Source organism: Perognathus longimembris, chromosome 17 (genome assembly GCF_023159225.1).
Source record: "Perognathus longimembris pacificus isolate PPM17 chromosome 17, ASM2315922v1, whole genome shotgun sequence".
Taxonomy (NCBI): Eukaryota; Metazoa; Chordata; class Mammalia; order Rodentia; family Heteromyidae; genus Perognathus; species Perognathus longimembris.
Window position 1 is genome coordinate 981199 of NC_063177.1, and position 27229 is coordinate 1008427.

General features: G+C 38.7%; 1 protein-coding gene across 2 annotated transcripts; it reads right to left on the minus strand.

Annotated features, from left to right (window-relative positions):
* Window positions 1-1811: 1811 nt before the first annotated feature.
* On the minus strand, window positions 1812-26986 carry LOC125366189 (myosin-1). Of its 2 annotated transcripts, XM_048366688.1 has the most exons (40): window positions 26961-26986; window positions 26683-26714; window positions 25045-25288; window positions 24804-24947; window positions 24518-24674; window positions 23410-23437; window positions 22582-22696; window positions 22392-22484; window positions 22205-22268; window positions 21256-21354; window positions 21029-21132; window positions 20762-20900; window positions 20434-20552; window positions 20197-20346; window positions 19208-19378; window positions 18176-18488; window positions 18007-18080; window positions 16339-16426; window positions 16135-16252; window positions 15753-15876; window positions 15531-15667; window positions 15185-15440; window positions 13031-13273; window positions 12759-12935; window positions 11769-11914; window positions 11577-11667; window positions 11101-11490; window positions 10431-10557; window positions 9621-9739; window positions 9288-9484; window positions 7842-8025; window positions 7381-7546; window positions 7165-7289; window positions 6606-6914; window positions 6314-6517; window positions 5879-6004; window positions 5628-5798; window positions 5263-5367; window positions 5050-5145; window positions 1812-2072 (listed from the first exon to the last, which is right to left on the minus strand). In XM_048366688.1, the coding sequence occupies exons 3-40, from the start codon at window positions 25246-25248 to the stop codon at window positions 1920-1922; spliced, it is 5826 nt and encodes a 1941-aa protein (XP_048222645.1). In that variant the 5' UTR covers window positions 25249-25288; window positions 26683-26714; window positions 26961-26986; the 3' UTR covers window positions 1812-1919. The 2 variants fall into 2 exon arrangements, with proteins under 2 accessions (XP_048222645.1, XP_048222644.1); XM_048366687.1 differs by having other exon boundaries at window positions 20197-20552.
* Window positions 26987-27229: the final 243 nt, after the last annotated feature.

Genomic DNA, 27229 nt, shown 5'->3' on the forward strand with positions numbered 1-27229 from the left:
TGATTTGGAAGAAGTAAGACAGCCCTAATCCTGGAAATGCCAATGGAGTTGAAGGACTGTTAGGTTAGGAATGGTCCAATAAGCATGCTATAAATTCAAGGGGCATATATTGGGTTTAGTGAATTGAAGGTTGGGCAGTCATATTTTCCCAAGGGAGACTATAGAAGAGGCAGAATGGAAAAAGGTCATGGAGTTGGAAGTGGAAACACTGGAGAATTCATCAGTGTGGATGATGAAGTCCCCTAGGACTGTACTGAGAATTGGGTGGAAAGGGAAGACAGGTACCAAAAACCTTAGTGAAAGAAGCAGTAGGGATTAAGAGAAATACTACTTCTAGCTAAATATAAAGGAATTCTTGAAACATGAGATAATAATGGTCCCCTTCCTAGAGGGTTACCAGCTAAGCAGTGATATCAGAGGGAGGAAGATTTCATTTAAGCCAAGGGCTAGGGCAATATTCCAAGGGCCATAGAGAGCTTGTGTTCTGTAGGAGGAGCAGTATTAAAATGAAGATACATATTTGTTGACATAATCAGTCCTTTTCTTCCTTTTATACCTCTTTGCTTAACATCTGCCCACTTATCTATCCATTTTTCTCTGGAATTGGTTCCTTTGCTTTTAATCTGATGCAATTCCATTTGTCAGTTCTTGCTTATTTCCTGAGCAATTTATAGTCCAGTTTAGAAAGTCATTGCCTGTACCTATATCTTCAAGTGTTTTTTTCTATGTTTTCCTGAAATAGTTTCAAATTTTCAGGTCTTAAATTAAGGTCTTTGATTCATTTTAAATTGATTTTTACACACGGTAAGACAAGAGTCTAGTTTAGTCTTATACTTGTGGAGAGCCAATTTTCCCACACTTCTTGTTGAAGAAGCTATATTTTCTCCAACATATATTTTTGGCAGTTTTGTCTAAAACCAGGTAGTTGTACCTATTGTGGGCTTATTTCTGAGTCTTCTGTTTTATTCCATATGTTTTTGTGCCAGTGCCATGCTGCTCTTGTAGTACAAACCTTAACATCAAGTGTTTTATAACTCCAGCACTGCTCTTTTTATTCTCAAGACTGCTTTGGCCACTAGATGTCTTTTGTACTTATGTATGAATTTTAGAACTTTTTTCTATTTCTGTGAAGAATAACACTGGGATTTTGACGCAGATTGCATTGAATCTAGATTGCTTTCAGTACTAGCCATTTAGAAACATTTGTTCTTATTTCCCTTTACCATTCAATGTAAAGCTAGGGAGAAGTTACAACAAACTGAGGAAATGAACATCTGTAGAAGGACCACAAATATACAGAGTATGTCCCTTCTCAAGGAAGCCTTACCTCAACTTAACAGTTCATGTAGTCATAGTGAAGAGTTCATGTTTTAACTATTTTTTTGCAGTATTTAATGCTCATTTTTAATTCTCTTACCTCAGGTAGATAATACTTCAGGTTTTAATTTATTTTATTCTATTTTTAGTAAAAGGCAAAAGATTTATATGATCTGAAGAGAAACCAGAGTATTATTTTATTCTATTTTTAGGATGAAGGATTTCCTATAATTTTATGAAGAAAACTGATAAATGTTAATAGAGCTAGCTGATGTTTTGCCACATTGGAGGTATGGCTATGTTTCCACCTGCCTCTCATATGCCTTTGACTCCCGAAGCCAACTATATGACACCACTTTCTATGACTGGCTTTACTATTCTCAATCATGCTTTACTCATGGTGGCTGAGCACTTTTCCCATAAAATGCAAGCAAAGTGTTCCTTCTCTTGCATAAAAAGATAAATTGACATGAAAGAATAAAAGAGACACAAAATTCTTGGTAGATAAATTTTTTATCTCCCAAAATTGTTAGTATAAAACAGAGTGACAAAGATGTTCACATTTTGTGCATTTCTTTTGTCACTCTCAGCAGTAGAATGAATTACTCTTCACTTATGATTTTGGTGTGAACTTCTCGGCTCTTCACCCGAAGCTTGTTGACCTGGGATTCTGCGATGTCAGCCCGCTCCTCGGCTTCTTCTAGCTCATGCTGAATCTTGCGGAACTTGGCGAGGTTGACATTGGATTGTTCCTCCTGAGAATGGGAATACAGTTATGAGGAAAAAATGTCCAGTTTTCCAGATTCTTATGTCAGTGGGTTTTTAAATTAAAAATTACTCATACTAGTAAGACAGGTTTTAAAGACATCTCAAGAAATGCTCTTGAAGGCTGGGAATGTGGCCTAATGGTAGAGTGCTTTCCTAGCATGCATGAAGCCCTGGGTCTGATTCTTAGTCCCACATATAAAGAAAAAGGTGGAAGTGGCACTGTGTCTCAAATGGTAGTGTGCTAGCCTTGAGCTAAAAGAAGCCAGGGACAGAGCTCAGGCCCTGAGTTCAAACCCCAGGACTGGCAAAAAAAAAATGCTCTTGACCCTTATGCTTACTGAATTCAAGGGTAATGCCAAATGGCATTTGTTTCTAGACTTTTAGAAAAGCTAAAATCCTAGAGCTTCCTAGGTTGCCCCCCACCACACCCCCAGGATCTTGAGAATAGAACTAAACCTTTTTTAAAAACGCAGACAGACAATCTATATCAAACTAATAGCCTTGAGTACAAATAATTGTCACTTCAAATACTTAATGAAGGATTAGAAATTAAACAAGTTTGTTGTTTCCTAAAATAGCCTGAGTTTTCTCTGGTTACACTAGAGGATATATCAGTGCGATGTAGCAGTTTAGTCCTCATGAATAATTATTTTTAATGCCAAAATGTGGCATTAAAATTTAGGACATTCTTAAATCTTAAGATCACTAGAAAGTATAGTTTACAAAAGCCCTCAAACCTTTCTCTTACAGAAGAGCAAAATTGGAGCTAGAGAAGTTTAAGAGATTTGTCTAAAACCTGGGTGTGAGTGTATATGTGTGTGCTTGTCTGGTTTCTCCTCTCTCTTGCCTTGTTCATGCTCTTTTCCTTCTTTTGAGATATTAGAAGTGGGGGATGAAAATAATTAATGGACAAAGAAACTTGTTTGTGATGTGTTTGTTTGTGCTTAGGAAATGTGCATTACTTGATTATTATTTAAGTGGTGAAATGAGATAGGGTAGAGGGCCAAGAAGCTAGTGGTTTGAATATCACTGAGATCTGAGCTCCAGACTCTGAAAGCTCAATTATTTACTTGGTATTTTCATAGTGGTATATAGTGATATTTCACATGTAATGTAAATCAAATATAATTCCTGTTTGTTCTTGTATTGAAAATATGCCTTTCCCTTGGTTTACTAATTGTAATTGTTGTACAGTACACCTGGTTCTACAAACCACAAACATGATGAATTATACATGATTTATTTTCAGGCCTATTGGCACATCTTTTTTTTTTCTCCATGAATCATTCTTTTTTTTTCTTTTGCTTCCATTTCTTGGAGTTTACTTTGTGTTTTTTTAAATAATAATTACTTATTTATTGTCAAAGTGATGTACAGAGGAGTTAAAGTTTCATATGTTAGGCCATGTATACATTTCTTGTACTACTTGTTACCTCTTCCCTCATTCCTCCCTTCCTCTTTCCTTCTCCCCCCACCACCCATGAGTTAGTTGTTCAGTTGGTTTACACCAAATGGTTTTGCAAGTATTGCTTTTGGAGTCATTTGTCTTTTTATCCTGTTTCTCGATTTTGATATTCCCTTTTACTTTCCTAGTTCTAATACCAGTATATACAGTATCCAGGGTACTCAGATGAGATACAGTGATAGTGCAGGGACAACCACAGGAAGAGGATTCAAGAGGATCATCAGAAAAGAAGCAACCATTTCACATGACATGTTGAAAGTAATTACAACAGTGATATAACAGTCGTTTCCATAATATGGAGTTCATTTCACTTGGAATCATCTTATGTGCTCATAAGGGCATAGCTATTGGTCTCTTGTGATCCTCTGCTGCTATTGGCACATCTTGTAGTTACCTCCTCCTATAGATCATCTTGAATCTTTCTCCTTCTCTTTTGTCCATCACTATGCTAATCCAAGCCACAGAACCACCTGAGAAGCTTCCTAATAAATTCCTCTGCAGCAACCTGGTTACCTAGCTGTACTTTCTCTACATAGTACCAAGATTACTCTTTTTAAAAAGTAGGATTCAGGGTTGGGAAGATGGCCTAGTGGCAAGAGCACTTGCCACTGGGTTCGATTCCCCAGCACCACATATGTAGAAAATGGCCAGAAATGGTGCTCTGGCTCAAGTGGCAGAGTGCTAGCCTTGAGCAAAAAGAAGCCAGGGACAGTGCTCAAGCCCTGAGTCCAAGCCCCAGGACTGGCAAAACAAAAAAACAAAAAATAAATAAATAAAAAGTAGAAATCAGGGACTAGGAATATGGCCTAGTGGCAAGAGTGCTTGCCTCGTATACATGAGGCCCTGGGTTTGATTCCTCAGCACCACCTGTATAGAAAAGGCCAGAAGTGGCACTGTGGCTCAAGTGGCAGAGTGCTAGCATTGAACAAAACAAGCCCAGATCAGTGCTCAGGCCCTGAGTCCAAGTTCCAGGACTGGCCAAAAAAAAAAATAAATAAATTAGAAATCAGGTCATGATTATCTCAGATAAAAATGATCCTTTTTCTTCCAGTGCCCCATCATACTTATATACAATCCAGACTTCTTCCCAGAGTCTAGAAAACCCTATTATCTGCCTTCTGACTATTTTTCCAGCCCCACCTGCGCTGCTTTGTTTCTTACTCTTTCTGCGTCTTGAACCAGACCCTTTTACAATCAAAGTTTTTCATGTTTTCATCCCTTCTGCATAATTTTGAGGTGCTTTGTATTGAATCCAGCATACCACAGATGTTAATACCTGCTTCACTACTGAGTTGTACCCCTACTCACATCCTCCTGAGAGCATATTTCCCAGATTTTTCAAGTGGCTTGCTTCATCTCATTCCCAGAATTTCCCTAGGTGATTTTCCCTTCACCCCTCCTCATTTTATTATTGTCTTGTTTCTCTTCCCTTTAACTAAGTTTCCCTTGTCATATGGGAGCTAGAGGCTTCCCAGTCATCCCAGGGGTTGTCCACTCACCGCTTCTTCGGCTTGTCTCTTGTACGCTTTCACCTTCGATTGTAGCTTGTCTACAAGGTCCTGGAGCCTCAGAACATTCTTGCGGTCTTCCTCAGTCTGAAATATTTTACAGTGAGTTTCTCATCCAATTTTTATATGTATTTTAATTTTAACTTATGTGTATTTTAATCTCTTGAGGACTGGGTAAGAGCCCACATAGGCCCTTTTCCTCACCTGGTAAGTGAGCTCCTTTACTCTTCTCTCATGTTTACGCAGGCCTTTGATAGTCTCAGCATTGCGCTTCTGTTCGCTTTCAACTTCTCCTTCAAGTTCACGGACCTGCAAAGGGCAGACATTTTCACAGATGTTACCATTCCTTCAGTCAATGAGTTTCTTCTCCTTCCAAGGACCCCCATACTTCTTCTGTTCATACATGGTTTTTCATGCCCTCATAAAATGGTCCCATTATAGGCTCTCAGGCAAAAGAGCAGATACCGCCATTATTTCAAGATGTTTCACATTGGCTAGCAATTCTAGCTATGCCCAGGCATGTATTGGACAGGTATGAGATAGAAATACATGTTGATTGGAAGACTCACCCTGGCCTCCAGTTTCTGGATCTGCTTCTTGCCACCTTTCAGTGCCAGCTGCTCAGCCTCATCCAGACGGTGCTGCAGGTCCTTCACTGTCTGCTCCAGGTTCTTCTTCATCCGCTCTAGGTGGGCACTGGTGTCCTGCTCCTTCTTTAGCTCCTCAGCCATCATGGCAGCCTAGTGAAAAGTAAGACAGACAAAGTTAAGAGCTGAGAGAGCACAGCAGGATTCAGGTTGCCCTCTTACCCTCTGCTCACATCAGTGATGGCCTTCTTGGCCTTCTCCTCTGCATTGCGGGCTTCCTGCACAATGTCCTCCATCTCTCCCTGGATTTGGGAGATGTCAGTCTCCAGCTTCTTCTTGGTGTTGATCAGGCTGGTGTTCTGGGTAAAATATTAAATATAGAAATATTAAGTATGCAGTAGGAAAATTAGGATCCCTGATGTTTGTATGAACTTGTAACTTAATTAAATTAGCTAGTATTCTTCTTAGTTCTATAAATAATCTGAGTTAGCAGCATGCTTTTAATGTTAAATCTAGGTGTTATATAGTTCAGATGAACAAAAATATTGTTCATCTAAAAAAATGTTTTAAACAAAAATCTATAAGACACAATAAAATTTCCAAGTATCACTAAGATATGCTCAAGAATTTTATCTTTATTTCTTTGTATCTCTTATAATTCTGCTCACCTGGGTATGGAGGAGCTGAACACGCTCACTGGCATCCAGGAGCTCCTGCTCTGCAATTTTCCTGCTCCTCTCTGTCTGCTCCAGCGTGGCCCGCAGCTCCTCAATCTCAGCCTGCAGCAGGTTGGCTCTGCGCTCCACCATGGCCAGCTGCTCCTTCAGGTCCTCCTGGCCCCGGAGAGCATCGTCCAGGTGCAGCTGCGTGTCCTGTGGAAGGAAAGACCAGTGAGACACCAAGCTCTCAGCCTGAGTCACCCCAGTCTCCCTGGGACCAGCCTCTCTTGGAGCCATTTACCTTGAGGATGCCTTGTGTGTTCCTGTAGTTCCTCAGGGCCTCAGCAGCCATGCGGTTGGAGTGGTTGAGCTGGATTTCCATTTCATTGAGGTCTCCCTCCATTTTCTTCTTGATCCTGATGGCATCATTTCTGCTCCTGATCTCAGCATCCAGTGTGCTCTGCATGGACTCCACCACTCTGATGTGATTTCTCTTCAGCTGGTCAATTTCCTCATCCTTCTCAGCAATTTTCCTGTCAATTTCAGACTTGACTTGGTTCAGCTCAAGCTGGATGCGTAGGATCTTTCCTTCTTCATGTTCAAGAGATGCCTTAACAGTTAAAGGTGTCATGAGCAGGGGAATGGAAGTGTGTAGTTTTCTAGAAATCTAAATTATTTCCTATCTTTGTGCTCTCATAATACCTCTTTATGTCATGGTTAAGAAAGGTCTACAATGTGTTATGTACATTTGTCTCCCCAGCCAGATCATACACTTTTCAATTCCCAATTCATCCATGTTTGCATTCAGTTCAGCCTAATTTCTCTTGTAGTTATTTTAGAGTATACAATACACTGCCTACCTCTGCCTCTTCTAAAGCAGCCTGAAGCTCCGACTTTTCTTGCTCAATTTGCTTCTTAATTTTTTCCAGTTCATGTATACGTTTCCCTCCTTCTGCAATCTGTTCAGTGAGGTCAGAAATCTCCTCTGTTTGTGAAAAAAAAGAATACAGAGATGTGTTCAGAGAGGAAAAGCATTGTTTCATGTATTTTGTTAAAGAATAAGTAAATACACTCACGTTGCAAGTTCTTATTTTCCCTCTTTAAGGTTTCAAGATGGTCTAAGGATTCCTCATAAGCATTCTTAATCTTGAACAGTTCTGTGCTGAGTGAGCGGGACTCCTTTTGAGAAGCTTCAAGTTCAGCATGTGTTTCTTCATACTTTTGTTTCCATTCTGCCAGGATCTGAAGGACAAGGATAGGTAAAACTGTTTAGTGGAGACATTTTGGTAGGATAATAGACATTTGTTCTTGAAACTGTGCAAGTTTAGAAGTGATCTAGGGCTGAAAAGTAAATGTGCATGAGGAGAAAATGAATTCCAAGAATATCCCTCTGATGCTCTCATAGGTACCTACTGATGGAGCAAAGGTTGCTGAGAGTAGCACAGGTTCAGATTCAGATTCAGATTCAGGAGGCACACTGAATGTAGGTTAAGGTTGATCAGACTGTGGAAACTGAAGCAAAAAACTGGAAGGATACCTTATCAAAGTTCCTTTGCTTTTTATCCAGAGCAGCGCAGGCAGCATTAGTTCTCTCCACATCAATCATGAGGTCCTCCACTTCATTCTGGAGCCGCTGCTTTGTCTTCTCTAGGGAAGCACATTTGGCATTCACAGCTTCTACATGTTCCTCAGCATCCTGCAGACGCTGGGCTAGCTTCTTCCTGAAAAGTGAAATAGAGTTAATACAAGTAAATGGTTACTATAATAATTGATTCAGTTTCAAAGAGAGTACAAGAGAGAAGGTTCTATATTCAGACTTCTTCAGTACATTGTTTCTCAGGCTTGCTTTGTATATGTAGTTCTATATTAATTCATCACTCTCCTATTGCCAAATATTTTTTTAAAAGACCCTGAATTTCAGTATTGCTGTACTTTCTAAGGCCATCTGTGACAAGCCTGACCCAGTACTTTACCCAGATCTGTCCTTCCACTGTAAAGAGTATTCCAAAGGAGAGAATATTCTCTACTTTGAATGACTATTATCTCTCCAATGAATTTTAGTCATCAGAATATAGAGTTATCTTACTAAGCTTTTGTTCTTAGAGTCTGTCACATGTATTAAGGATTCAAAAGCTAGCTACACTGAGTTTAAATGAAACATTTGATTTTTGTCTGTTTAACTGTATCCTTATTTTTGCCAGCTTTAATCCATTAATAAAAGAAGCTTTTCTAAGTCAGTACAAATTTTGTTATGGCAGTTTGTCTCAGACTCTCTTCTAAGGATCCACTCAAAAATTAATACCAGCAATATATGTTGTACATTGAGTGTCTAGATGTCATCTTAAGCTTTATGTTGAGTAAGTAAGTCCTTTCCTGTCTAAATTCTTCCTCTTCAATAGTTTTGAACTTCTGGATTATATTGAATATTGAGCCCTTTATAAAGTAATGTGTTTTCTCTTTCTTACTCTCGCATTTTATGTACATTTGAATTACTTTTGTTGGTGTTTAGCAACAGGTATTTCTATTCTTTATTCCATTCTTTCCGTACAATCATTTATAGTTCTGCATCTAACAAGGAAGAGCTGTTTTAAAGCCCGATTACTTTTTCTCCAGTTCATCAGTCACTCTGGGCTAATTATTCCATTAGTGATTCTCAGCCATTAATGAGGAGGTCAAAAGAATACAGTTAATTCTTACTCTGTCTGTACTTGTGTAGAAGGAGCTAAGTCAAAAGTTTCCTTTTTATTTTTTTCCCATATCCCCCTGCTTTATATCCTTTTTCTTCCTACTCTCTGCGATACATTTTTTTAAACTGAGATTACCTAAGGCATTTATATTCCTTGTTCAGATTTATGTTTATTCATAGATGTTTTTCTTAGAGTTTTAGGCTCTTTGGAGGCAAGTGTTCTTCTTGCTTAGAACTTAAGAGCAGGTATACTTTGTTAACAAGGATATTTCAGTCATAACTAAGTGTAGAACATACTTGGCCTCCTCCAGCTCCTCTGTGCGCTGGATGGCGTCCGTCTCATATTTGGTCCTCCACTGGGCAACCTCACTGTTAGCCTTGGACATGGCCCTCTGCAGCTCAGCCTTGGCTTCCTGCTCCTCCTCATACTGCTCCCGAAGCAGGTCGCAGTCGTGGCGGGAGGACTGCAGGGCGTGGGCCAGGGCACTCTTAGCCTGAAAAATCAATTGGAAATTTACACCTTTAAAGTGCTATGTATTCCCTTTGGTCTTACAGACCATCAAAAGAAAATCTTTGAAAGTAAGGAAAAAGCAAAAAAGCTGAAAAACAACAATAGTGATGACTGCTTACCTTTACCTCCTCTTCAAGCTGCCTTTTCAGTTCCTCAATCTGTTGTGTAAATGCTTGCTTACCCCTCGAGAGCTGAGATACTAATGAGTCTTTTTCATCTAACTGGCGTGAATATTCACCTGTAAAGATCACAAGCCACAAAACTGAGTCTGATTTTGGAAATTGAAGCTCTAAAATATAAAATGGGGCTGGGTAACTGTTAGTTACCAGCAAATGCAAAACTTCAGTGCAAAGATTGGAATAAGCTTAGTTGAACAGGTTACTTTGTCATTTTCATAAATAAAAATGTTTGAAAATAGAAATACATTAATGAAAAAATAAATTGTCAGTCTTTTGAAAAGTGAGAATACATGGCATTTGATACTCTCTATCGTTTCTGAGAGAGAGAGAAAGAGAGAGAGAGAGAGACAGCATCAAAATGTACTATGAAGCCAATACTGCCTTTGAACTCACAATCCTACTGCCTCAGATTCCTGAGAGCTGGGATTGCAGGTATGTATTGCCATATGTGACTTGCATTAGATACTATTTTACTTATGCAAAATCTGCTTTAACATTGTCAAAAACAAAGGTATATGGATTGGTCTATCTATCCATCCACCCATCCATCTATCCATCCGTCTACCGATCTTCTGTAATAAAACAGAACAGCCCCATGACATTGACCAATAATGAATTCATATTAACATTTCATATTAACATCTCCGAGAGATAAAATATAATCTCAAGTAACTCAAATGTAGAGGTTTTCAGCAAATTGAGTGTCTATGTACGTTTGTTATTCGAGATAAATACTGGTAAATGACCCACCTGACTCTGTCTGCAAGCGCCCTCTCTGTGCTGTAAGTTCATTGATCAGGCGCTGCTGCTCCTCTTCTTTGGTCTTCAGTTCACTCACTTGATCTTCTAGTGTACGGCACATCTTCTCCAGGTTTCCCTGAATTCAAAATGTGGCAGAAAGCATCTCAAGTTTCAGTAATCTAGGAATTCCATTAGTACAGTTCTCATTTATTTTGAGGATAAATTATCTTTACAAACAAAAAAAACAGAGAGGCCTTAGATTGTAGCAAAAAATATTAAAACATATAGTCTAATGGCACTGCAATTACATTGATTTGTGAATTTAACATTTTTACTATTTTTTAGTATGATACAGCATAATGATACCCCATTCAGCTCTTGAGAAGCAAATTCATTTTTGCTTAATGGGAAAATGAAAAAGCCCAGTATACAATGGGAAGGATTTAGAAAGATCTCAACATGTATCATTGTATTTTTTATTTGAAAGAATTTAAATTTTTTACCCTCCATATTTCTTGTGTATAATTATTCTTGTATAAAGTGTGACTAAACTTGGGTTATTCGCCTTCAAAGTTCTATATTGTATTGTCCAAACCTCTTCCTGACAGTTTATAATAATTCTTTAAAGGTTCACACCTGCCCTACAGGAATCACTGTGAGACATAAAGCGTAGTCATACCTTGGCTTTGGAGACTGTGTCCATGTTACTTGCAAGGTCATCGATCTCCATCTTCATCTCACTCTTCTCCTTCTCCAGCTTCTGCTTGACCCTTTGCAGGTTGTCAATCTGTTCCCCGAGCTCTGCCACACTGTCTGCATGCTTCTTTCTCAGAGTGGCGGCTGTGGCTTCATGCTGCAGGGTGGCCTCCTCCAGGTCCCTGCGCATTTTCTGGAACTCAGCCTCCCGCTTCTTGTTCAACTCTATCTGGGCAGAAGTGGCCCCACCGGCCTCTTCCAGCCTCTCGCTGATCTCCTCCAGTTCCCTGGAGAGGTCAGAGCGCTGCTTCTCTGCTTTGGCCCTGGAGGCCCGCTCTGCCTCGATTTCCTCCTCCAGCTCCTCAATGCGGGCCTAGAAATAATAGAAAGCACAAACTCAGCTTCTTGTGTCAGTCATTTTTTCCTGTTGAATTTGTCCAGTGGAAATCATGTACTTACTTGTAACTCCTTGATCTTCTTCTGTAGTTGCATCCCAAGGGCTTGTTCATCTTCAATCTTACTTTGCAGATTGCTCATTTCAAACTCTTTCCTATTGAAAAAGTGCTTTATATCAATTACAGAAATATTCGTACTAATTATTCTGTAGTAATTACTCCATAGTAAAGTAACTACTTCTTGCCTACTGCTTACTTTTTCAGCTTTTCATCAAGTTGTTGCTTGTCGTTTTCTACATCCATTGTGGACTCTTGGGCCAATTTCAGGTCTCCCTCCAGCTTCCTCTTTGCTCTTTCTAGATCCATTCGAATTTTCTTTTCTTGTTCCAAAGAACCTTCAAGCTAAAAATTAATAATACATGAATGCAATCCATAGAATGCCACAACTTTTTATCTCAGGCATAACTTTAGAATGTTAATGAATACCAATTAAGAAAACTTGCGATTTTTTAATGATTTGGACAGATTGGTTCCTGCTCCTCTAAGAATCCAGCATTTGAAAGGTGAAATATGCTGAAGTGTACAGCAAACTACTCATGGGATATCATGCTTTCTGTATCTTGCCACTAAAATTCATTGTCAGCAATATCTTGTCAGCAGTAGTTGCGACAGCAATATTGCCAAGCTGTGGACCTTTGCTGAGACATTTCTAGTCATGTCTACTACGAACTTCATCTTCCACGTACCATATTCAGTGTCCTCTTTGTTGCTCTTGTCAGCCTTATTGACTATTACTACTTCTTTGATGTTCTTGTGCTTTTTTGCTTACAACATACCCTTGTTCCTTGGCCTACCTACAGCTTTCTTTTCTGTTTGGTGGTGTTGAGATTCAAACTTGGGTCTTCAGACATGCTGGTCAGACACTCTGTCTCTGAGACTTATCTCTACCCTATTCCTATAAGGGTTTCAAGCTCAGCTATGGACTGTTATATTTATAAAGCTATTTTTGGAGGTGATTCTTTTCCTTTTTTATTCATATTACCTGTCTATGATTCATAGACAACTGTTTATGGACTTTAAAATTTTTCTTGTGTGAGCATTTTGGTCTTTGTACAGTGATTATGTTCCTAGTCTATGAATAAGAATTCATAAGAACAATTGATAACTACTCATTGTATTATGATACTACAAGGCCTTAACAATTACAAATGCTAATAAAATTGTTTTTACATGATATTAGACTTACATCATCCACTTGTTGTTCAAGCTTGATTTTAGCTTTGGTCAGGGTGTTGACTTTGTCCTCCTCTGCCTGAAGGTCATCCAGGGTCTGCTGGTGGGCCTCTTGGAGAGCCTTCTTCTCCTTGGTCAGCTTAGCAATGGTCTCATCCAGGCCTGCCATCTCTTCTGTAAGGTTTTTCACCTACAAAGGTAAAGAAAGAAAGTTCTCAGTTAGAAAATGACTCCATTGGGTGGCAGAACCTCACTGTAGTATATACAGCTGAATGTGTTTCAGACCTTGTTCTCTGTGGCATGTTTCTCCTTTTCAACCTTGGCCAGTGTCAGCTCCAGGTCGTCGATGTCTTTCTTCAGTTCTGAGCACTCATCCTCCAGCTTCCTCTTCTTGGCGGTCAGCTCAGCATTGATCTCTTCCTCATCCTCAGCTCTCTCTGTGACCTCTTTGATTTTGGCCTCCAGCTGAATTTTGGTTTTGATTAGCTGATCACATCTTTCCTCTGCATCAGCCAGGCTATCTGCTTCCTGTGCCGAGGAATAAACATGTTCAGATTTTAATCCCTTGGATGTTTTTAAACCTTGTTAACATTTTGAAACCAAACAAGTTATAATTTAAAGTATCAATTTTTTTTTGCCAGTGCTGGGGCTTGAACTCAGGGCCTGAGCACTGTTCTTGGCTTCATTTTGCTCAAGGCTAGCACTAGCACTTTACCACTTGATCCACAGTGCCACTTCTGGATTTTTCTACATATATGGTGCTGAGGAATTGAACCCATGACTTCATGTATGCAAGGCAAGCACTTTACCACTAGGCCATATTCCCAGCCCTTAAATTCATTTTTATTAGTCTTCCACATCAAGCAAATACTGAGAATATGAACTTGGAGATTAAAAAAAAGAAATAGAAATCATGGGTCCTGTTGAAATTACAATACCAATGTATTTGCTGTAACTGATATTAAACATGCTGGTAAATAATTTCTGGTCAGTTTTCTTTGTTTAATGTTTACATTTAGAAAAGGTTAATACACAAAAACCTAGTAAACAAAAGCATAATGTAGCTAGGAAATTTAGAATTAGTGGAGTAGTAGAAGAATTAAGGTGAAGGGGTCATGTCAAGGAATGGTCCGTAAAGAAGTAACAATTGTGTTTCTCATGAGAAGATAGAAGTTAGAGTATAAACTCTGTAAAATTATGAGCCATGGTTTATTTTCTTACTGAAAGTTGTATCTCCACAATGTGAAATTTGTCAAATACTTATTAAATTGGTAATTGATATAATACTATCAGAAAGAAAACTTCTATACCCAAAGGAAAAGAGCATACTTGGATCACGGTTTGATAACCCACTTCAGTTATCTTTTGATTCTTGAAGGCATGATAAACCTTTTCTCAGTTTGGAAAATTTTAGTCTATACAAAATACAGACACAAAGCCACTCTAGGTGTTGGTAATTCGTCTTTAAAAACATTCTGTTTATCCAAAATATATAGTCCCAATGGGACCAATTAATTCTCCTTCTGAATTCAGAGAATTAGAGGGTAATGTTATGTTTTATGGCTGATTTTGATGGCAATTTTGAGTAACAAAAATGGGATAGGCAGGAGCACTTGACTATATATTATTCCCTAAGCTTCTGAATATTTGTTAGAACATCAAAATGAGTATCAACCTTATCTCTCAAGACATATACAAAAATTGACATTATCTCAATTCTTTTTTTTTTTTTGCCAGTCCTGTGCCTCAGACTCAGGGCCTGAGCACTGTCCCTGGCTTCTTTTTTGCTCAGGGCTAGCTCTCTGCCACTTGAGCCACAGTGCCACTTCTGGCGGTTTCCTACATATGGGGTGCTGGGGAATCGAACCCAGAGTTTCATGTATGCAAGGCAAGCACTCTACCACTAGGCCATATCCCCAGCCCCTCAAAAATCGACATTATCTATAGAAAAAAATATTATTATCTCTTTTATAGCACCATTCTTTGGGGTTGAAAGTTTCTAAAACAAAATTGAGCAGGACATTTCTACAAAAACGCAGATGTGAAATTTTTGAATATTCAATTGAAGTTGATATGTTCTTGTTGCCAAGTCTCTTCTCTTGCATTGACAGCATTCTTTTTTTCTTATTTCATTTGCATTTTTCAGTAGAGAGACTCTTAGAGAGCAAAACTCTCCTCATTTCCTACCCACATTCTCCCCAGAAGTAAAACTAGAAGGAAGGAAACATATTTTGTTTTTTCTTCTGGACACCAAAGACTTCTATCACACTGATTGTAAGCATTGTTATAGGTGGAATGTTAAAGACCAGTTAAAGGAATTGTGAAATAGAAACATTGGAAATCATTTGATTATGTGGAATCTAGGACTTTCATTGGTCACTGAGATGAAATTTTAGTATTAGGTTGCAAAAAATAAGTGTGGTGATGACTGGTACTCACAGATTGAACCTGGAGTTGCAGGTCATTTTTCTCTTGCATCAGAGCTACCATCTTTTCTTCCAGTTCTTTCCTTTTGGCCTCAGCCTTTGCAAGGTTTTCTTTAGTTTTTTCAAATTCTTCCTTCATGTTGGCCATCTCCTTCTCGGTCTCTGCACTCTTGAGAAGGGGTTTGATCTTGAAGTACAACTTCATCCAGGGCCAGTGCTTGACATTCATGAAGGCGCGGACATTGTACTGGATGCAGAAGATGGATTCTCTATGATAGAAAAATTCAAAGTCATATTCTAACTGGACACAAAAGTAAAGGGACTAGAATTGTCATTTAAGATATTTTCCTTGTTAATACCTTCTCTCCACCATCTTCTGGTACTCCACTCTTGCCAAGTACCCTCTGCACATGGCCTGGGTTCGGGTAATCAATTGGGCCAACTTATCATCTCTCATCTCCTCTAGGAGCCCTAGAAGGCCAGCTTTGAAAAAGACCTGTGCATGGACACATTGCATATTAGAAACCTGATGTCAAATTCAGAGACAGGAGTAGCAAAAGGCTACAAAGAGAGGCTATTACCTTAGTGTGACCAAACTTATACTGGGTGTGGTCAATGTCAATGGACCCAAGGAGCTTCTCAGAAGCCTTTTTGCTATCTATGAACTGTCCTTCAGGAATGGCACTTGCATTTAACACCTTGTATCTGTTTAAACCAAACAAACAAGTGAAGGGACTGTCATTAAAGAAGTCTTTCTCCATAGAAACAAGATAGGCATTTGATAATTTAACATAAACATGAAATCGTGTCTTCCCTTTTATCCACACTGCTTTTACATTCAAAGTAGTTCATACTTTTTATATGTTCATAAGCAGTCTAAGATTGACTTTCATTCACTAAAATATTAAAGAGCCTCTTCAAAAAGAATTTATTTACAAATAATTTACAATGAGAGCATCTGACCTCTGCTTGAAGTCTGCATAAATGATCCTGCTTGGGAATCCTTTCCTGCAGATGCGGATGCCTTCCAGCACGCCATTACACCGCAGCTGGTGCAGGACGAGTTCGTGCTCCATGGCACCTAAAAGAGACAATGCACTTGCCATATTTTTTGGCCTTTAGCAAACAAACTGGAAGTTATCTAGATAGATATTAAAAGTGACTTACCTGGAGTCTTAGTTTCATTGGGGATGATACATCGCACAAAGTGGGGGTGAGTGCTCCTCAAATTGGTCATCAGTTTATTTAAATTTTCCTGTGGAGTCATGAATATTGTTCTTAAAATGTGCTCTTTCACTCACTGATGTTTACAGACATATACTGATCATTGTCTAAGACATCAGTTCAATTTTAGTGGACAATATCCAAATTTGAATTTTCAAAAAGTCATCTTTGGAATTTCCACATTCCCAAATCATTCTCTTCCTATTTTGCATCTTGGTAAAACATAAGAATATCGTTTTACTAGCCATTGAGGTGGGTTTTTTTACTGCTGTTGAATTTTTTTAGCATGTAGTGTAAATTTATCATGATGCTGCATACATGGAAATAACTTCATTTTACTAATAATTCAATGTCTTCCTCTAAATCTCACACATTTCTTTATCCAACTTTGAGTTGTATCTACCTCTCATTCTTTGTTTTTGTTTTTGTTTGTTTGTTTGTTTGTTTTTGGCCAGTCCTGGGCCTTGGACTCAGGGGCCTGAGCACTGTCCCTGGCTTCCTTTTTGCTCAAGGCTAGCACTCTGCCACATGAGCCACAGCGCCACTTCTGGTCGTTTTCTGTATATGTGGTGCTGGGGAATCGAACCCAGGGCCTCATGTATATGAGGCAAGCTCTCTCGCCACTAGGCCATATCCCCAGCCTCTACCTCTCATTCTTATTTAAAAGCAGAGCTGTATCCTTCTGTTGGCTCCATAAAAAGTGGCCTTTAATGCCACTTTTTTCTCTAAGAGTTGGCAAGAAACCAACAGCCACATTACCAAGAGTAAAGTTTATCATCTTATAGAGAATGTTTTTGTTGCTGGTGGTGGTGTCCTTTAGCAACCAAAGCATCTACTGTTCAAGATAGAATCAGGGTTGACATCAGAAAAAAAAAAAAGTAGTTAGTTTCTGTTTGGTGTTACAGGTGCAAATGTTTCTAATATACAGAGGTGTTGTCTTTTGACTTTACTAAAGATGTCAAATAGCACTAAATTCACTGTTTTCTTTTCCTGATTAAGTTTTGGGTTTGTTTATTTTTGCCAGTCCTGGGGCTTGAACTCAGGGCCTGAGCACTGTCCCTGGCTTCTTTTTGCTCAAGGCTAGCACTCTACTACTTGAGCCACAACACCACTTCCATATTTTCTAAATATGTGGTGCTGAGGAATCAAACCCAGGGCTTCATGTATACAATGCAAGCACTTTACTACTAGGCCATTTTCATGTTTAAGTTTTGAAAATATACTCATTTCATGTCTCTACTAATCTACACTTAAACACTTCAATCACTTAAAAGGCTTCTAAAAGCTAAAACTAACTAAATAAAATCTCATGGTATACTTAACTCTATTCATTTAAGTGACTAATGACCTCCTTCCTAAGCTCCAAAATTAAATGTTAACATTTGATACTTGTGCAGTTCACTCACATTCCTTCTGAATCCTACATATTATTTACTGAAGCATCTCTTCCAAATTACTCTGGTGCTGAAACTCCAGTCTTCCACTGTCAGCTGACTTATTTCCCTGAGTCACATCCAATTCTAGAATCTTTGCCACACCATTTCCGTTTTTCCACCAAATAGAGTAAAACTTAATGTGCTAAATACACGTAGAGAGGAAATAAGACTGTACCCTGAAAAGAGCTGACACAGTCTGGAAAGAGGAACCCTTCTTCTTAGCACCTTTCTTTCCACCACCACCAGCCTCTGAGGAGGCAAAGAACACACAAGCAATCATAAGACAGGCCTCATTTCTGTTGGGTTTTGTACATCAAGTAAAATGTTAATTTATTAGAAATTACCTGCTTCAGCCGCAGCAGCAGCACCAGAAAACAGGAAAGCTAGAGTTTTCATTGAAGACTTCTGGTAGAGCCCCACCACAGTCTCATTCAGGGGGTCCTTGTTCTTGTCCAGCCAGCCAGCAATGTTGTAGTCCACAGTGCCCGCATAGTGTACCAGTGAGAAGTGGGCCTCGGCCTTGCCTTTGGCAGGCTTGGGCTTCTGGAAGTTGTTGGACTTGCCCAAGTGCTGTTCGTAGAGCTTGTTCTTGAAGGAGGTGTCTGTTGCCTTGGGGAACATGCACTCCTCTTCCAGGATGGAGAAGATGCCCATTGGCTGAAAGAATGAAAAGAAACAAATGTTTTATGAGTTCTGTTAATAGAAATAATGGGTAACGGTAATGGTGTCATTTGATTAAACTTTAATCCTTGGTGTCATAGTTAATGCAAACTCATTACTTTAGTTTAAAGTCTTTAATTTGACAAGATTTTTTTTTAATATAATGGAGTATGACAAATGAGAGTTGTGCTTTTATGGAGATTGTATCTTTTCCAAAAGACCTTGAGGAAATATTTCTCCAAGTGAGACAGACCGGTCATAAAAATTGCCTGCTAACAATTCATATTCCACAGTTGCATCCATATTTGCCAAAAATTATTCCTAGGAGTGAGATTAGGGAAATATTCCAGGTCTTAAATAGTCTTAGTGAGTCTTGACACAACTGAAATTCAAATGCCTCTGCTTTGAGGTCCTAGAAAATCATATTTCAAAAGTTAGTAAGAACAAGAAAGTCAAGGAAATAAACAAAAAAACATAGTAAGTGCTGTATTTTCATATTGAAATTGCAAACTCTGGGTAGGCATAGAGTTCTATGCTCTACAGAAATTATTCAGGTGCATTTTATCAAAATGCTTCATAAAGTTATTTAAAAGGAAGGAATGTTCCTTATTTTGTTGCAAGTAGAAATCTTTTATCATACCACATATTAAGGTTTTATGATTTTCTTTTGCATACTGTAGATCATTATTACTATAGTCTAGAAAGGGCAAGCAGACCTTTTCAATGAGCTCGATGCAGGCCGCCAGGTCCATCCCAAAGTCAATGAACTCCCATTCAATGCCTTCCTTCTTGTACTCCTCCTGCTCCAGCACAAACATGTGGTGGTTGAAAAACTGTTGCAGTTTCTCATTGGTGAAATTGATGCACAGCTGCTCCAAGCTGTTGAACTAAATAAGAGGAAATACAAATTAACATTCTATTTATGAGGTGAGCACTTTACCACTAGGCCATATTCCCAACCCTTAACATTCAATTTATAACGTAAATTTCTATTTGGAAAAGATTTTCTCAGTTAACCATAGCTTGTCCTGCATGCAGCAAGCCCCTTACACAAATTTCATCAAGTTATCTATGACCCATTGAAAAAAATGTCAGATATGTGATCTCTTGATGAGCAGAGTCAGAAGTATTGCTGTTGGAGTGGTACCTTACTATTCTTATCTCCTAAACTATGTAGCATTCTTTCTTACGGTTGTATTTACGTTGTCATTTCCCCATTCCCTTTGGGTATTACCGTTTTTACTAACATTTAAGCATGCTTTATTTCCCTTGATTAGATCGGAATCTTGGAGCCTTTCTTTGAGTTTTCACTTGTCCTTCCTATGTCCATCATTATCTTACCATCTTCTTCATCATGTTCTGAGGGCTGACGATGCATTGGGAACTGTGGCAAGGGCTTGAAATTTAATAATCTAATAACTGACCATAAGATCACAGAGACAGAATGTTATCTGAAATGCTAAACCCTTTACATAGGGTGCTTGTTGAAATTGTGCAGTTATCTCTAAGGTACCATTTTCATTATCAAATAGCTAGGAATTGACAGAACTGGAATTTAAACTCATGCCCATCTCATTCCAAGTTTATTCCTTGTCTTTTTGTCCTCCTTCATGTGTTGCTTGTATTTATTGTGCAGTTGTTTTTCATAGAGGATTTCTATGTATGACTGCAACACCAAGATTTACAAAGTTTTCTGCTAACTCACATCAAAGATCTCAAAGCCGGCAATGTCCAAGACCCCAATGAAGTACTGCCTGGGCTGCTTGGTGTCCAGCTGCTGGTTGATGCGGGTGACCATCCACAGGAACATCTTCTCATAGACGGCCTTTGCCAGGGCCCCCACTGAATTGTACACCTTTGCAAATATAGTAATGATTGTTGGTGTTATTAAAGATGTAGTGAAGACCTGGGAGGTGCATAATTCATTGGGTGACTCACTTACCTGCTGCACTGTCTGGCCTTTGGTAACATACTCATTGCCAACCTTGACCCTGGGATAGCAGAGGGCTTTGAGCAGGTCAGCAGAGTTCAGACTCTGAAGATAGGCTGCCTTGTCAGCAACTACAGAAACATAATTTAAGTTCCCATCATGACCTACTCTGGGCCCCACAACTCATAGGACAAGAATATTGAGTGAATTGCTTTATACAGAGTCTATGTGGGGATAAGTTTGTGTATGTCTATTTCAAGCTAAGATGTAAAATAGAGGTAAATTTGAAATGGGCTTTGGGGGCCTGTGATTCCCAGTAAACCTAAGTAAAGTTTTGTACCTTCAGTTCCATCTGGCTCCGCTTGCTCCTCACGCTGCTTTTGCTTGAACTTCATATTTCCATAATGCATCACAGCACCTGTGAGTTTATAGATGGACACTCTTTCATCAGAAGTGAAACCCAGAATGTCAATGGCACTCTACCAGGAGACAAGAGAGGGAAATGTTAGGGGAAAAAGACACTCACATATTTAGAAGAATTTGTACTTTGTCCTTAATGACACCTACAGTGGACTCTTGTCCTTCCTATCAATAATGTGTCACTTACATCAGTGGCCATCAGCTCTTCTTGGTCATCAATGCTAGGGACTGTGATCTCCCCCTGACTGACGAAGGCATAGTCATATGGATTGGTAGTAATCAGCAGCATTTCTGGGTAGGTAGAATTCAGGGCATACATTTTATATTAGAAGTACATTGTTGATATTGTACAATATTGTTCAAATACATTGTATTAATAGAAGAGATAATTTCCAGACTTTAAGTTGTTCTTACCAATCAGATCTGGCTTCTTGTTAGACATAATCTGATAAAAGATATGGTAGCTTCTCTCTGCCTTCAGCTGGAAAGTGACTCTGGACTTCTCCAGAAGATCTGCAATGGATAATTAACACTGGATTGAGAAAAAATGGTCAAAAGCTCTGGAATGATTTTAAAACTTAAATCTAATTGATCTATTGGTCTCTTGAAACTGTAGCTGAACGTTTCCATGAGGTGCCACATACTGCATCTATGAAAATAGCATTCAGTTTCTTTTACTGTTTCTAGAAAGAAATTGAAACAAGTTTAACTGATGACATGCTCTTTTAAAATTGTTTTGAGGTAGTGGGGATTGAACTCAGAACCTTGATCTTGCTAAACTGGCTTTGAACTGTGATCCCCCTACCTCCAGCTCCCAAGTAGCTGGGATTACAGGCCTGCACCAATATACCTGGCTTATTTTTTAGCTAAAGTCTCACTAATGTTTGCCTGTGCTAACCTCAAACTGTGCTCCTCACAGGTATCTGAGATTACAGGTGTGTGCCACTTGTATTTACTTCTCAAAACTTTTGACATTTTAAGTATAACTGAGTCCTCATACTGCTTTCCTTAAGAGGCCTCCTGTCATTCTATAACAGGCAGGCTATTAAGAACAATAGTTACTGAGTCTTAGTAGAGTAAAAGAAATCACATATCCTTAATCCACAGGTAATTTACCTCCTCTGTGTTAAGATTTTCTTGGAATTTTTCTGAGGTGAAAAAAACAACAACAATTTTTTTGTGGTTTCTCATGCCTGGAGTGGGTAAGGCACACCATGAGCTCTGGATGGGACTGGCACTAGCCACAGGCATGTTTGGCAACAGATTGGTGTTTTACAAGTTCCCTCTCCGCAGGAGCTGCAGAGTGCCCATCAAACCATCATCTGTCATTCTTGGATTCTACTTGGGAGTTCCTGTTACTCACATGTCTCAATATCAGCAGAAGCCAGTTTCCCTGTGGTACCAAAGTGGATTCTGATGAATTTACCCTTGCGAGTGAAAAAGATGATGTTATATACAAAACTTGGAGCACACAAGTTTGAAAAAGTTCACATGTAACTACTCTAGCATTTCACGACTGAAAAAACCCTTTTGGGACCCAAGATACTTACAAAGCGAGAGGAGTTGTCATTCCTCACAGTCTTGGCGTTGCCAAAGGCCTCCAGCAGGGGGTTGGCACTGATGATTTGATCTTCCAGAGTCCCCTACAAAGGCAAGAACAGTCCTCACATCTAGGGCTCAGGAGTTTCTTGCTTGAGAACCCCCCCCCCTTCCCCAATAGACCTTGGCCATGAGACCCACCTGCATTTTGCCAGAGGATGCTTCCTCCTTCTTCTTCTCACCAGTGACTGCAATTGTTGCAAAGTACTGGATGACACGCTTGGTGTTCACAGTCTTCCCGGCACCAGACTCTCCACTGTCAAACACCAAACATATGTGAGAAGTTAAGTGTTGTAGCAAACAAAACTAATTTTGCCACCAGTGTTTACTGCCACACACATCAGCCCTTATATTTTTCAGAGATATAAGGTGAAATAATTCATATTATTTCTCGTGCTTTGCCTTGACAATAAGTTGAAAAGTCCTTCTGTTAGTCATCTAAAATATTTTTCAAGTGCTTAACATGTACCAGAATCTTCTGTAGGTACTGAGGCCTGGGCTTGGGAAAGGCTACAAAGTAGCCACTCAACAAACTGTAGAAAATGGAACAATTAGTAAGAAACTACAAAATGTGCCTATGTTCTTCAGCATTTTTAGAGTCCAGCTATGTCTCTGAATGGACAGAAATTCTCTAAATAGGCCTTAAGAACACATCATTGGCAATATTCTCCATCGCTCTACCTTCAGACAGGCCATGTCCTGAGCTCTAGTCAAGCTCAGAGAAGGCATTTTACACTCCAAGAAAGCTTTGTAAACTCTCAAGGCCAGACTAACAAACAAGAAGTTTGGTATCTTGTTATTTTACATTAAAATTCAATATGCACCCTACAAGAAAGCTAAAATAATATTGAACTTTTGACTCATTGTGCCATTTATTTCTTATGGTATCATTAACTAGTTTTTTTCTTTTGCTTTGCCATTTTCTCATGAGGATAAAATACTAGTAAATATCAGAATAAGAATACATACGTGATTAAGATAGACTGATTCTCCCGATCTAGAAGAAAAAATATATAGTCAGCATGTGTACTAGTTACACAAACAACATTTTCTACCAAGAATCAGTTAGAAAATTTGAGTCAGTGTCATATTTTTTCATAGCTTTCATAGCTTTTCATAGCTTTTCAACATACTACTGTAAAGTTATGCATAATATTATTCTTAAGACTCTCAACTTGAGGAAAAGAAGCATTAAATATTGTCATCTTAGATTGCTTAAGTCACCACAGGAAATGTCTCCTGTTGATTAATATGTAAAAGCAGTATTCTTTAAAACCAGTTATATCCCCTCTTTGCCATGTGTAGATCGTTGTGGCACGCTTAACTGTTCATTAACTCATATTACTAAGAAGCAAACAGTATATACTAAGGGTTTGGACTTTGGTTTAACAGGTTATAAAAACAGTGTTACTCAAACCTACCTTCAGACTTAGTTTCTACATGGTCAGTTGGTCTTACAAAGGAAAAAAAATACCTTTATCTTATGGCCATGGAACACAACTCTATAATTGGCTTTCCCAGACATGTGCCTTATAAAAGAGGGATTGGTTAAGAGGGGATAGCTCAATCAGAATAACATCTGAGATGACAGGGGGAACCGCAACTTCTGTTTATAAGCATGTGGTCCTCAAATATCATCCTCTTTGAAAGAGAGGTCATTGTCAAAGTAGGTCTCTGATGATTTTTACTTCTGAAAGTATCTGTTTTACAGCCAATAAGAAACGGAATGGATTGAACACATACCTCTTGTATTCAGACAATATATGGATTCAGTTGTTACTTAATCTTACTCTTATTATTTCAATTCATAAAATAAATTATGTGTCTTTGAGCAAATAGTCCATAAATAAACTTAATGAAATGAAGTGGTGGAAAAATCTGGCAAACTCATGGCGGTAGCAATCAGAAGAGCTGAGTTTTAGTTCCAGCATTAATAGAAAGTACTTCTCTCTTCTTTAGTCACCTCTTCTGAGCACCAATGGTTAAGATTATGGCATTTCTGAAGGTCTTTGGGGCTCTTAATATTTTGTGATTATGGGTAGTAAAATAGCTCACATTAAAGCCATTAGCCACTCACCTGTCAGCATGAACTGGTAGGCGTTGTCAGAGATGGAGAAGATGTGGGGTGGAGCCTCCTGGCGCTTTTTGCCTCGGTAAGCTGTCACCACCTCTGCATTGTACACTGGCAGCCACTTGTAGGGGTTGACAGTGACACAGAATAGGCCTGAGTATGTCTATACCAAAAATAAATAAATATGTGTATAATTATGTGATGAAAACATTACCTACCGTTTAAAAACAACAACAATAACAACACCCACTAAATTGCCCATTTCAGTAGAAGGCCTTGAGAAAGAACTCACATAGATCATCCAGGCTGCATAGCGCTCTTTGAGGTTATACAGCACAGCAGGCTCATGCAGGTGAGTCATCATGGCCATGTCTTCGATCTTGTCATATTTGGGAGGGTTCATTGGAAAGACTTGGTCATCTTTCACCGTAACGGTCTGTCCAGTGAAGCAGAGAGTCCAGGTAAGAAATTTTGTCAACTAAACTACCCCCAACATGAGGTACAGGCTCCTCAGCTCCAGATGTTTTACTTACAGTTCCACCTTCAGTCTTGACTGTCACCTTCCCTGATTCCCTGCTTTGCACAGTTGCTTTTACAAAGGACTCCTTAGCATCCACCACAAAGACTGATGACTTGGCATCAAAAGGCTTATTCTGAGCTTCAATGCGCTCTTTTTCAGACTTTCGGAGGTAAGGAGCAGCATCCCCAAAAATGGCCATCTCAGCATCAGAACTCATGGCTGCACGTTATTGGTGGCAGCCCTGTTAGGGACCCTGCCTAATAGAGGAAGAAAAGTGATAGAAATTTACATACTAGACAATTAGATTCCCTTTAAAAACTTTTTTTTTTATTTACTGACTGTGTGGGTGTATTGCATTGGGTGTAACCACTTCCTTGACTTAGGTGTGGATGAAATTCAGCCTCCTTGTTCTATGCCAGTGCTGACAGGTACTTAATCAACCATTTGGAAAGAGGTAGTTGTTTCTGGCTCACCTTCTTTGATATCATGGCTGCCTTTTGTGTTTCATTTGTTAGCTAATTGTTTATTAATTTTTCTAAAATGTATCATTGCCTATACAGGTTTTTGTCTTCCCCCATGGATTACAAACACCATGCAGTCAGGAGCACATGTCTCTGCATGGCACCCTTTATTTACACTTCTAAGAACAGAGAAAGATACAGACAAGACCCACAGCTGTCTTTGTGAAGTAAAAGGATACAAAGATGTTGTTAAAGTTTTAGTAACTATTTTGTACCTGGAAATATCTTTTCATTATGTACTTGGTAGTTAATTATAAAGACTACCTACTTGAAAAGAAGGTATAAATGTGAGGAGCTTTATTTTATACTGTTTCATTAAAATTTTATTATGCATCAGTTTATCTTGTCCCTACATTAGAATTTTGACAAACTCAGTGTCATTAGGTTTTAGTATTTCTCAAGGATTTATCACAAAATGTTATTACTTATGTCTTCTTGCTCTATTACTAATATTCTGATAAAAACTTCCCCTCATTTTTTCCTTTCAAGTCTGTCTCTTACCACTTTAAATAGAATGAATGAATCCTGTGAGTGATAATCATATACTGTATTTTATAATGGTTAAAGATTCCTTTTCTGTGGAAACTCACTTGAGCCAACTTTTTTCATTCAAATCACAATGACTTGGATAATACAATAAAAATAATCAGCCTTGCTAAAAATCATTCTTCATGCCATTTAACTTTTTTTATAGATTGTCAAATCAAATTCAAGAAACTGAGGACAAGTATTAAAGCATTTGTTTTATCCAGATAGACATTACCTCACCATTTTTTAGATTATATATTGCTGATGAAGAGCTATAGAAAGCTTATATTGTCTTTATAAATGAATAATAACACTGTTATATTACATTTTAATATAATCATACAAATGACAAACTGCAATCGTAGCAATAGAAAAAAATTGTACAAAACTCTCAAAGACCTTGAGAAAGCATTTTCATGTATTGCAAAGAATCAGAGTTAATGAGACCCAGTTTCTAAAGTCCCCCTCAGTGACAGTCAAGACAAGCATGACCAGGCTGTGAAATTGAAATGCTTTTATATTTCAACACCAACAGCCACTTTCCAAACCACTGTAGAAGAGTCCTTACACTTAGGAATGAAAAAAATAAATCAGGACCTTACCTCTACAGATGTAACCTTGATGAGAGTCAGAGCTGTAAGGAAAAAAGCAAATTTCTTCTGATTAAATGCTAACAATTCCTGATAATAGCACAATTCTTATTTGAGAACCAGGGAATGACAGGGAAGACCACATCTAATTAAAATTGCTACAGAGTAGAGTGGTGCTTCACTGGCAGAACTGCCAAGGACAGTGGGAGCCAGGATGTGTGGCATGCACATAGGCAGCCAGGCATCCCTTCTTGTCTTCCAGACAGAGCCCTGACCTCACGCACTCTTACCTTGAAGCTTTATGAGGAAAGACAAGTCATTCTCATTCCAAGGGTACTTTTATAGGATCAAATACGGAAAACAAGTAACCTCCTCCCCCTTCTTAAAACATATTTGGCAAAACATGTTTTTGGCATTGAAGGTTTCCAAGGCTAATTCCCTTCATATTAAAGATGTTTGGATATAATTAGAAATATTCCCTCTCACATTGGGTTAAGTATATGAATCAATCTCCTATAAATAATTTGAGTTGTTGGCAATCTGAAGATGATCTGCCCTT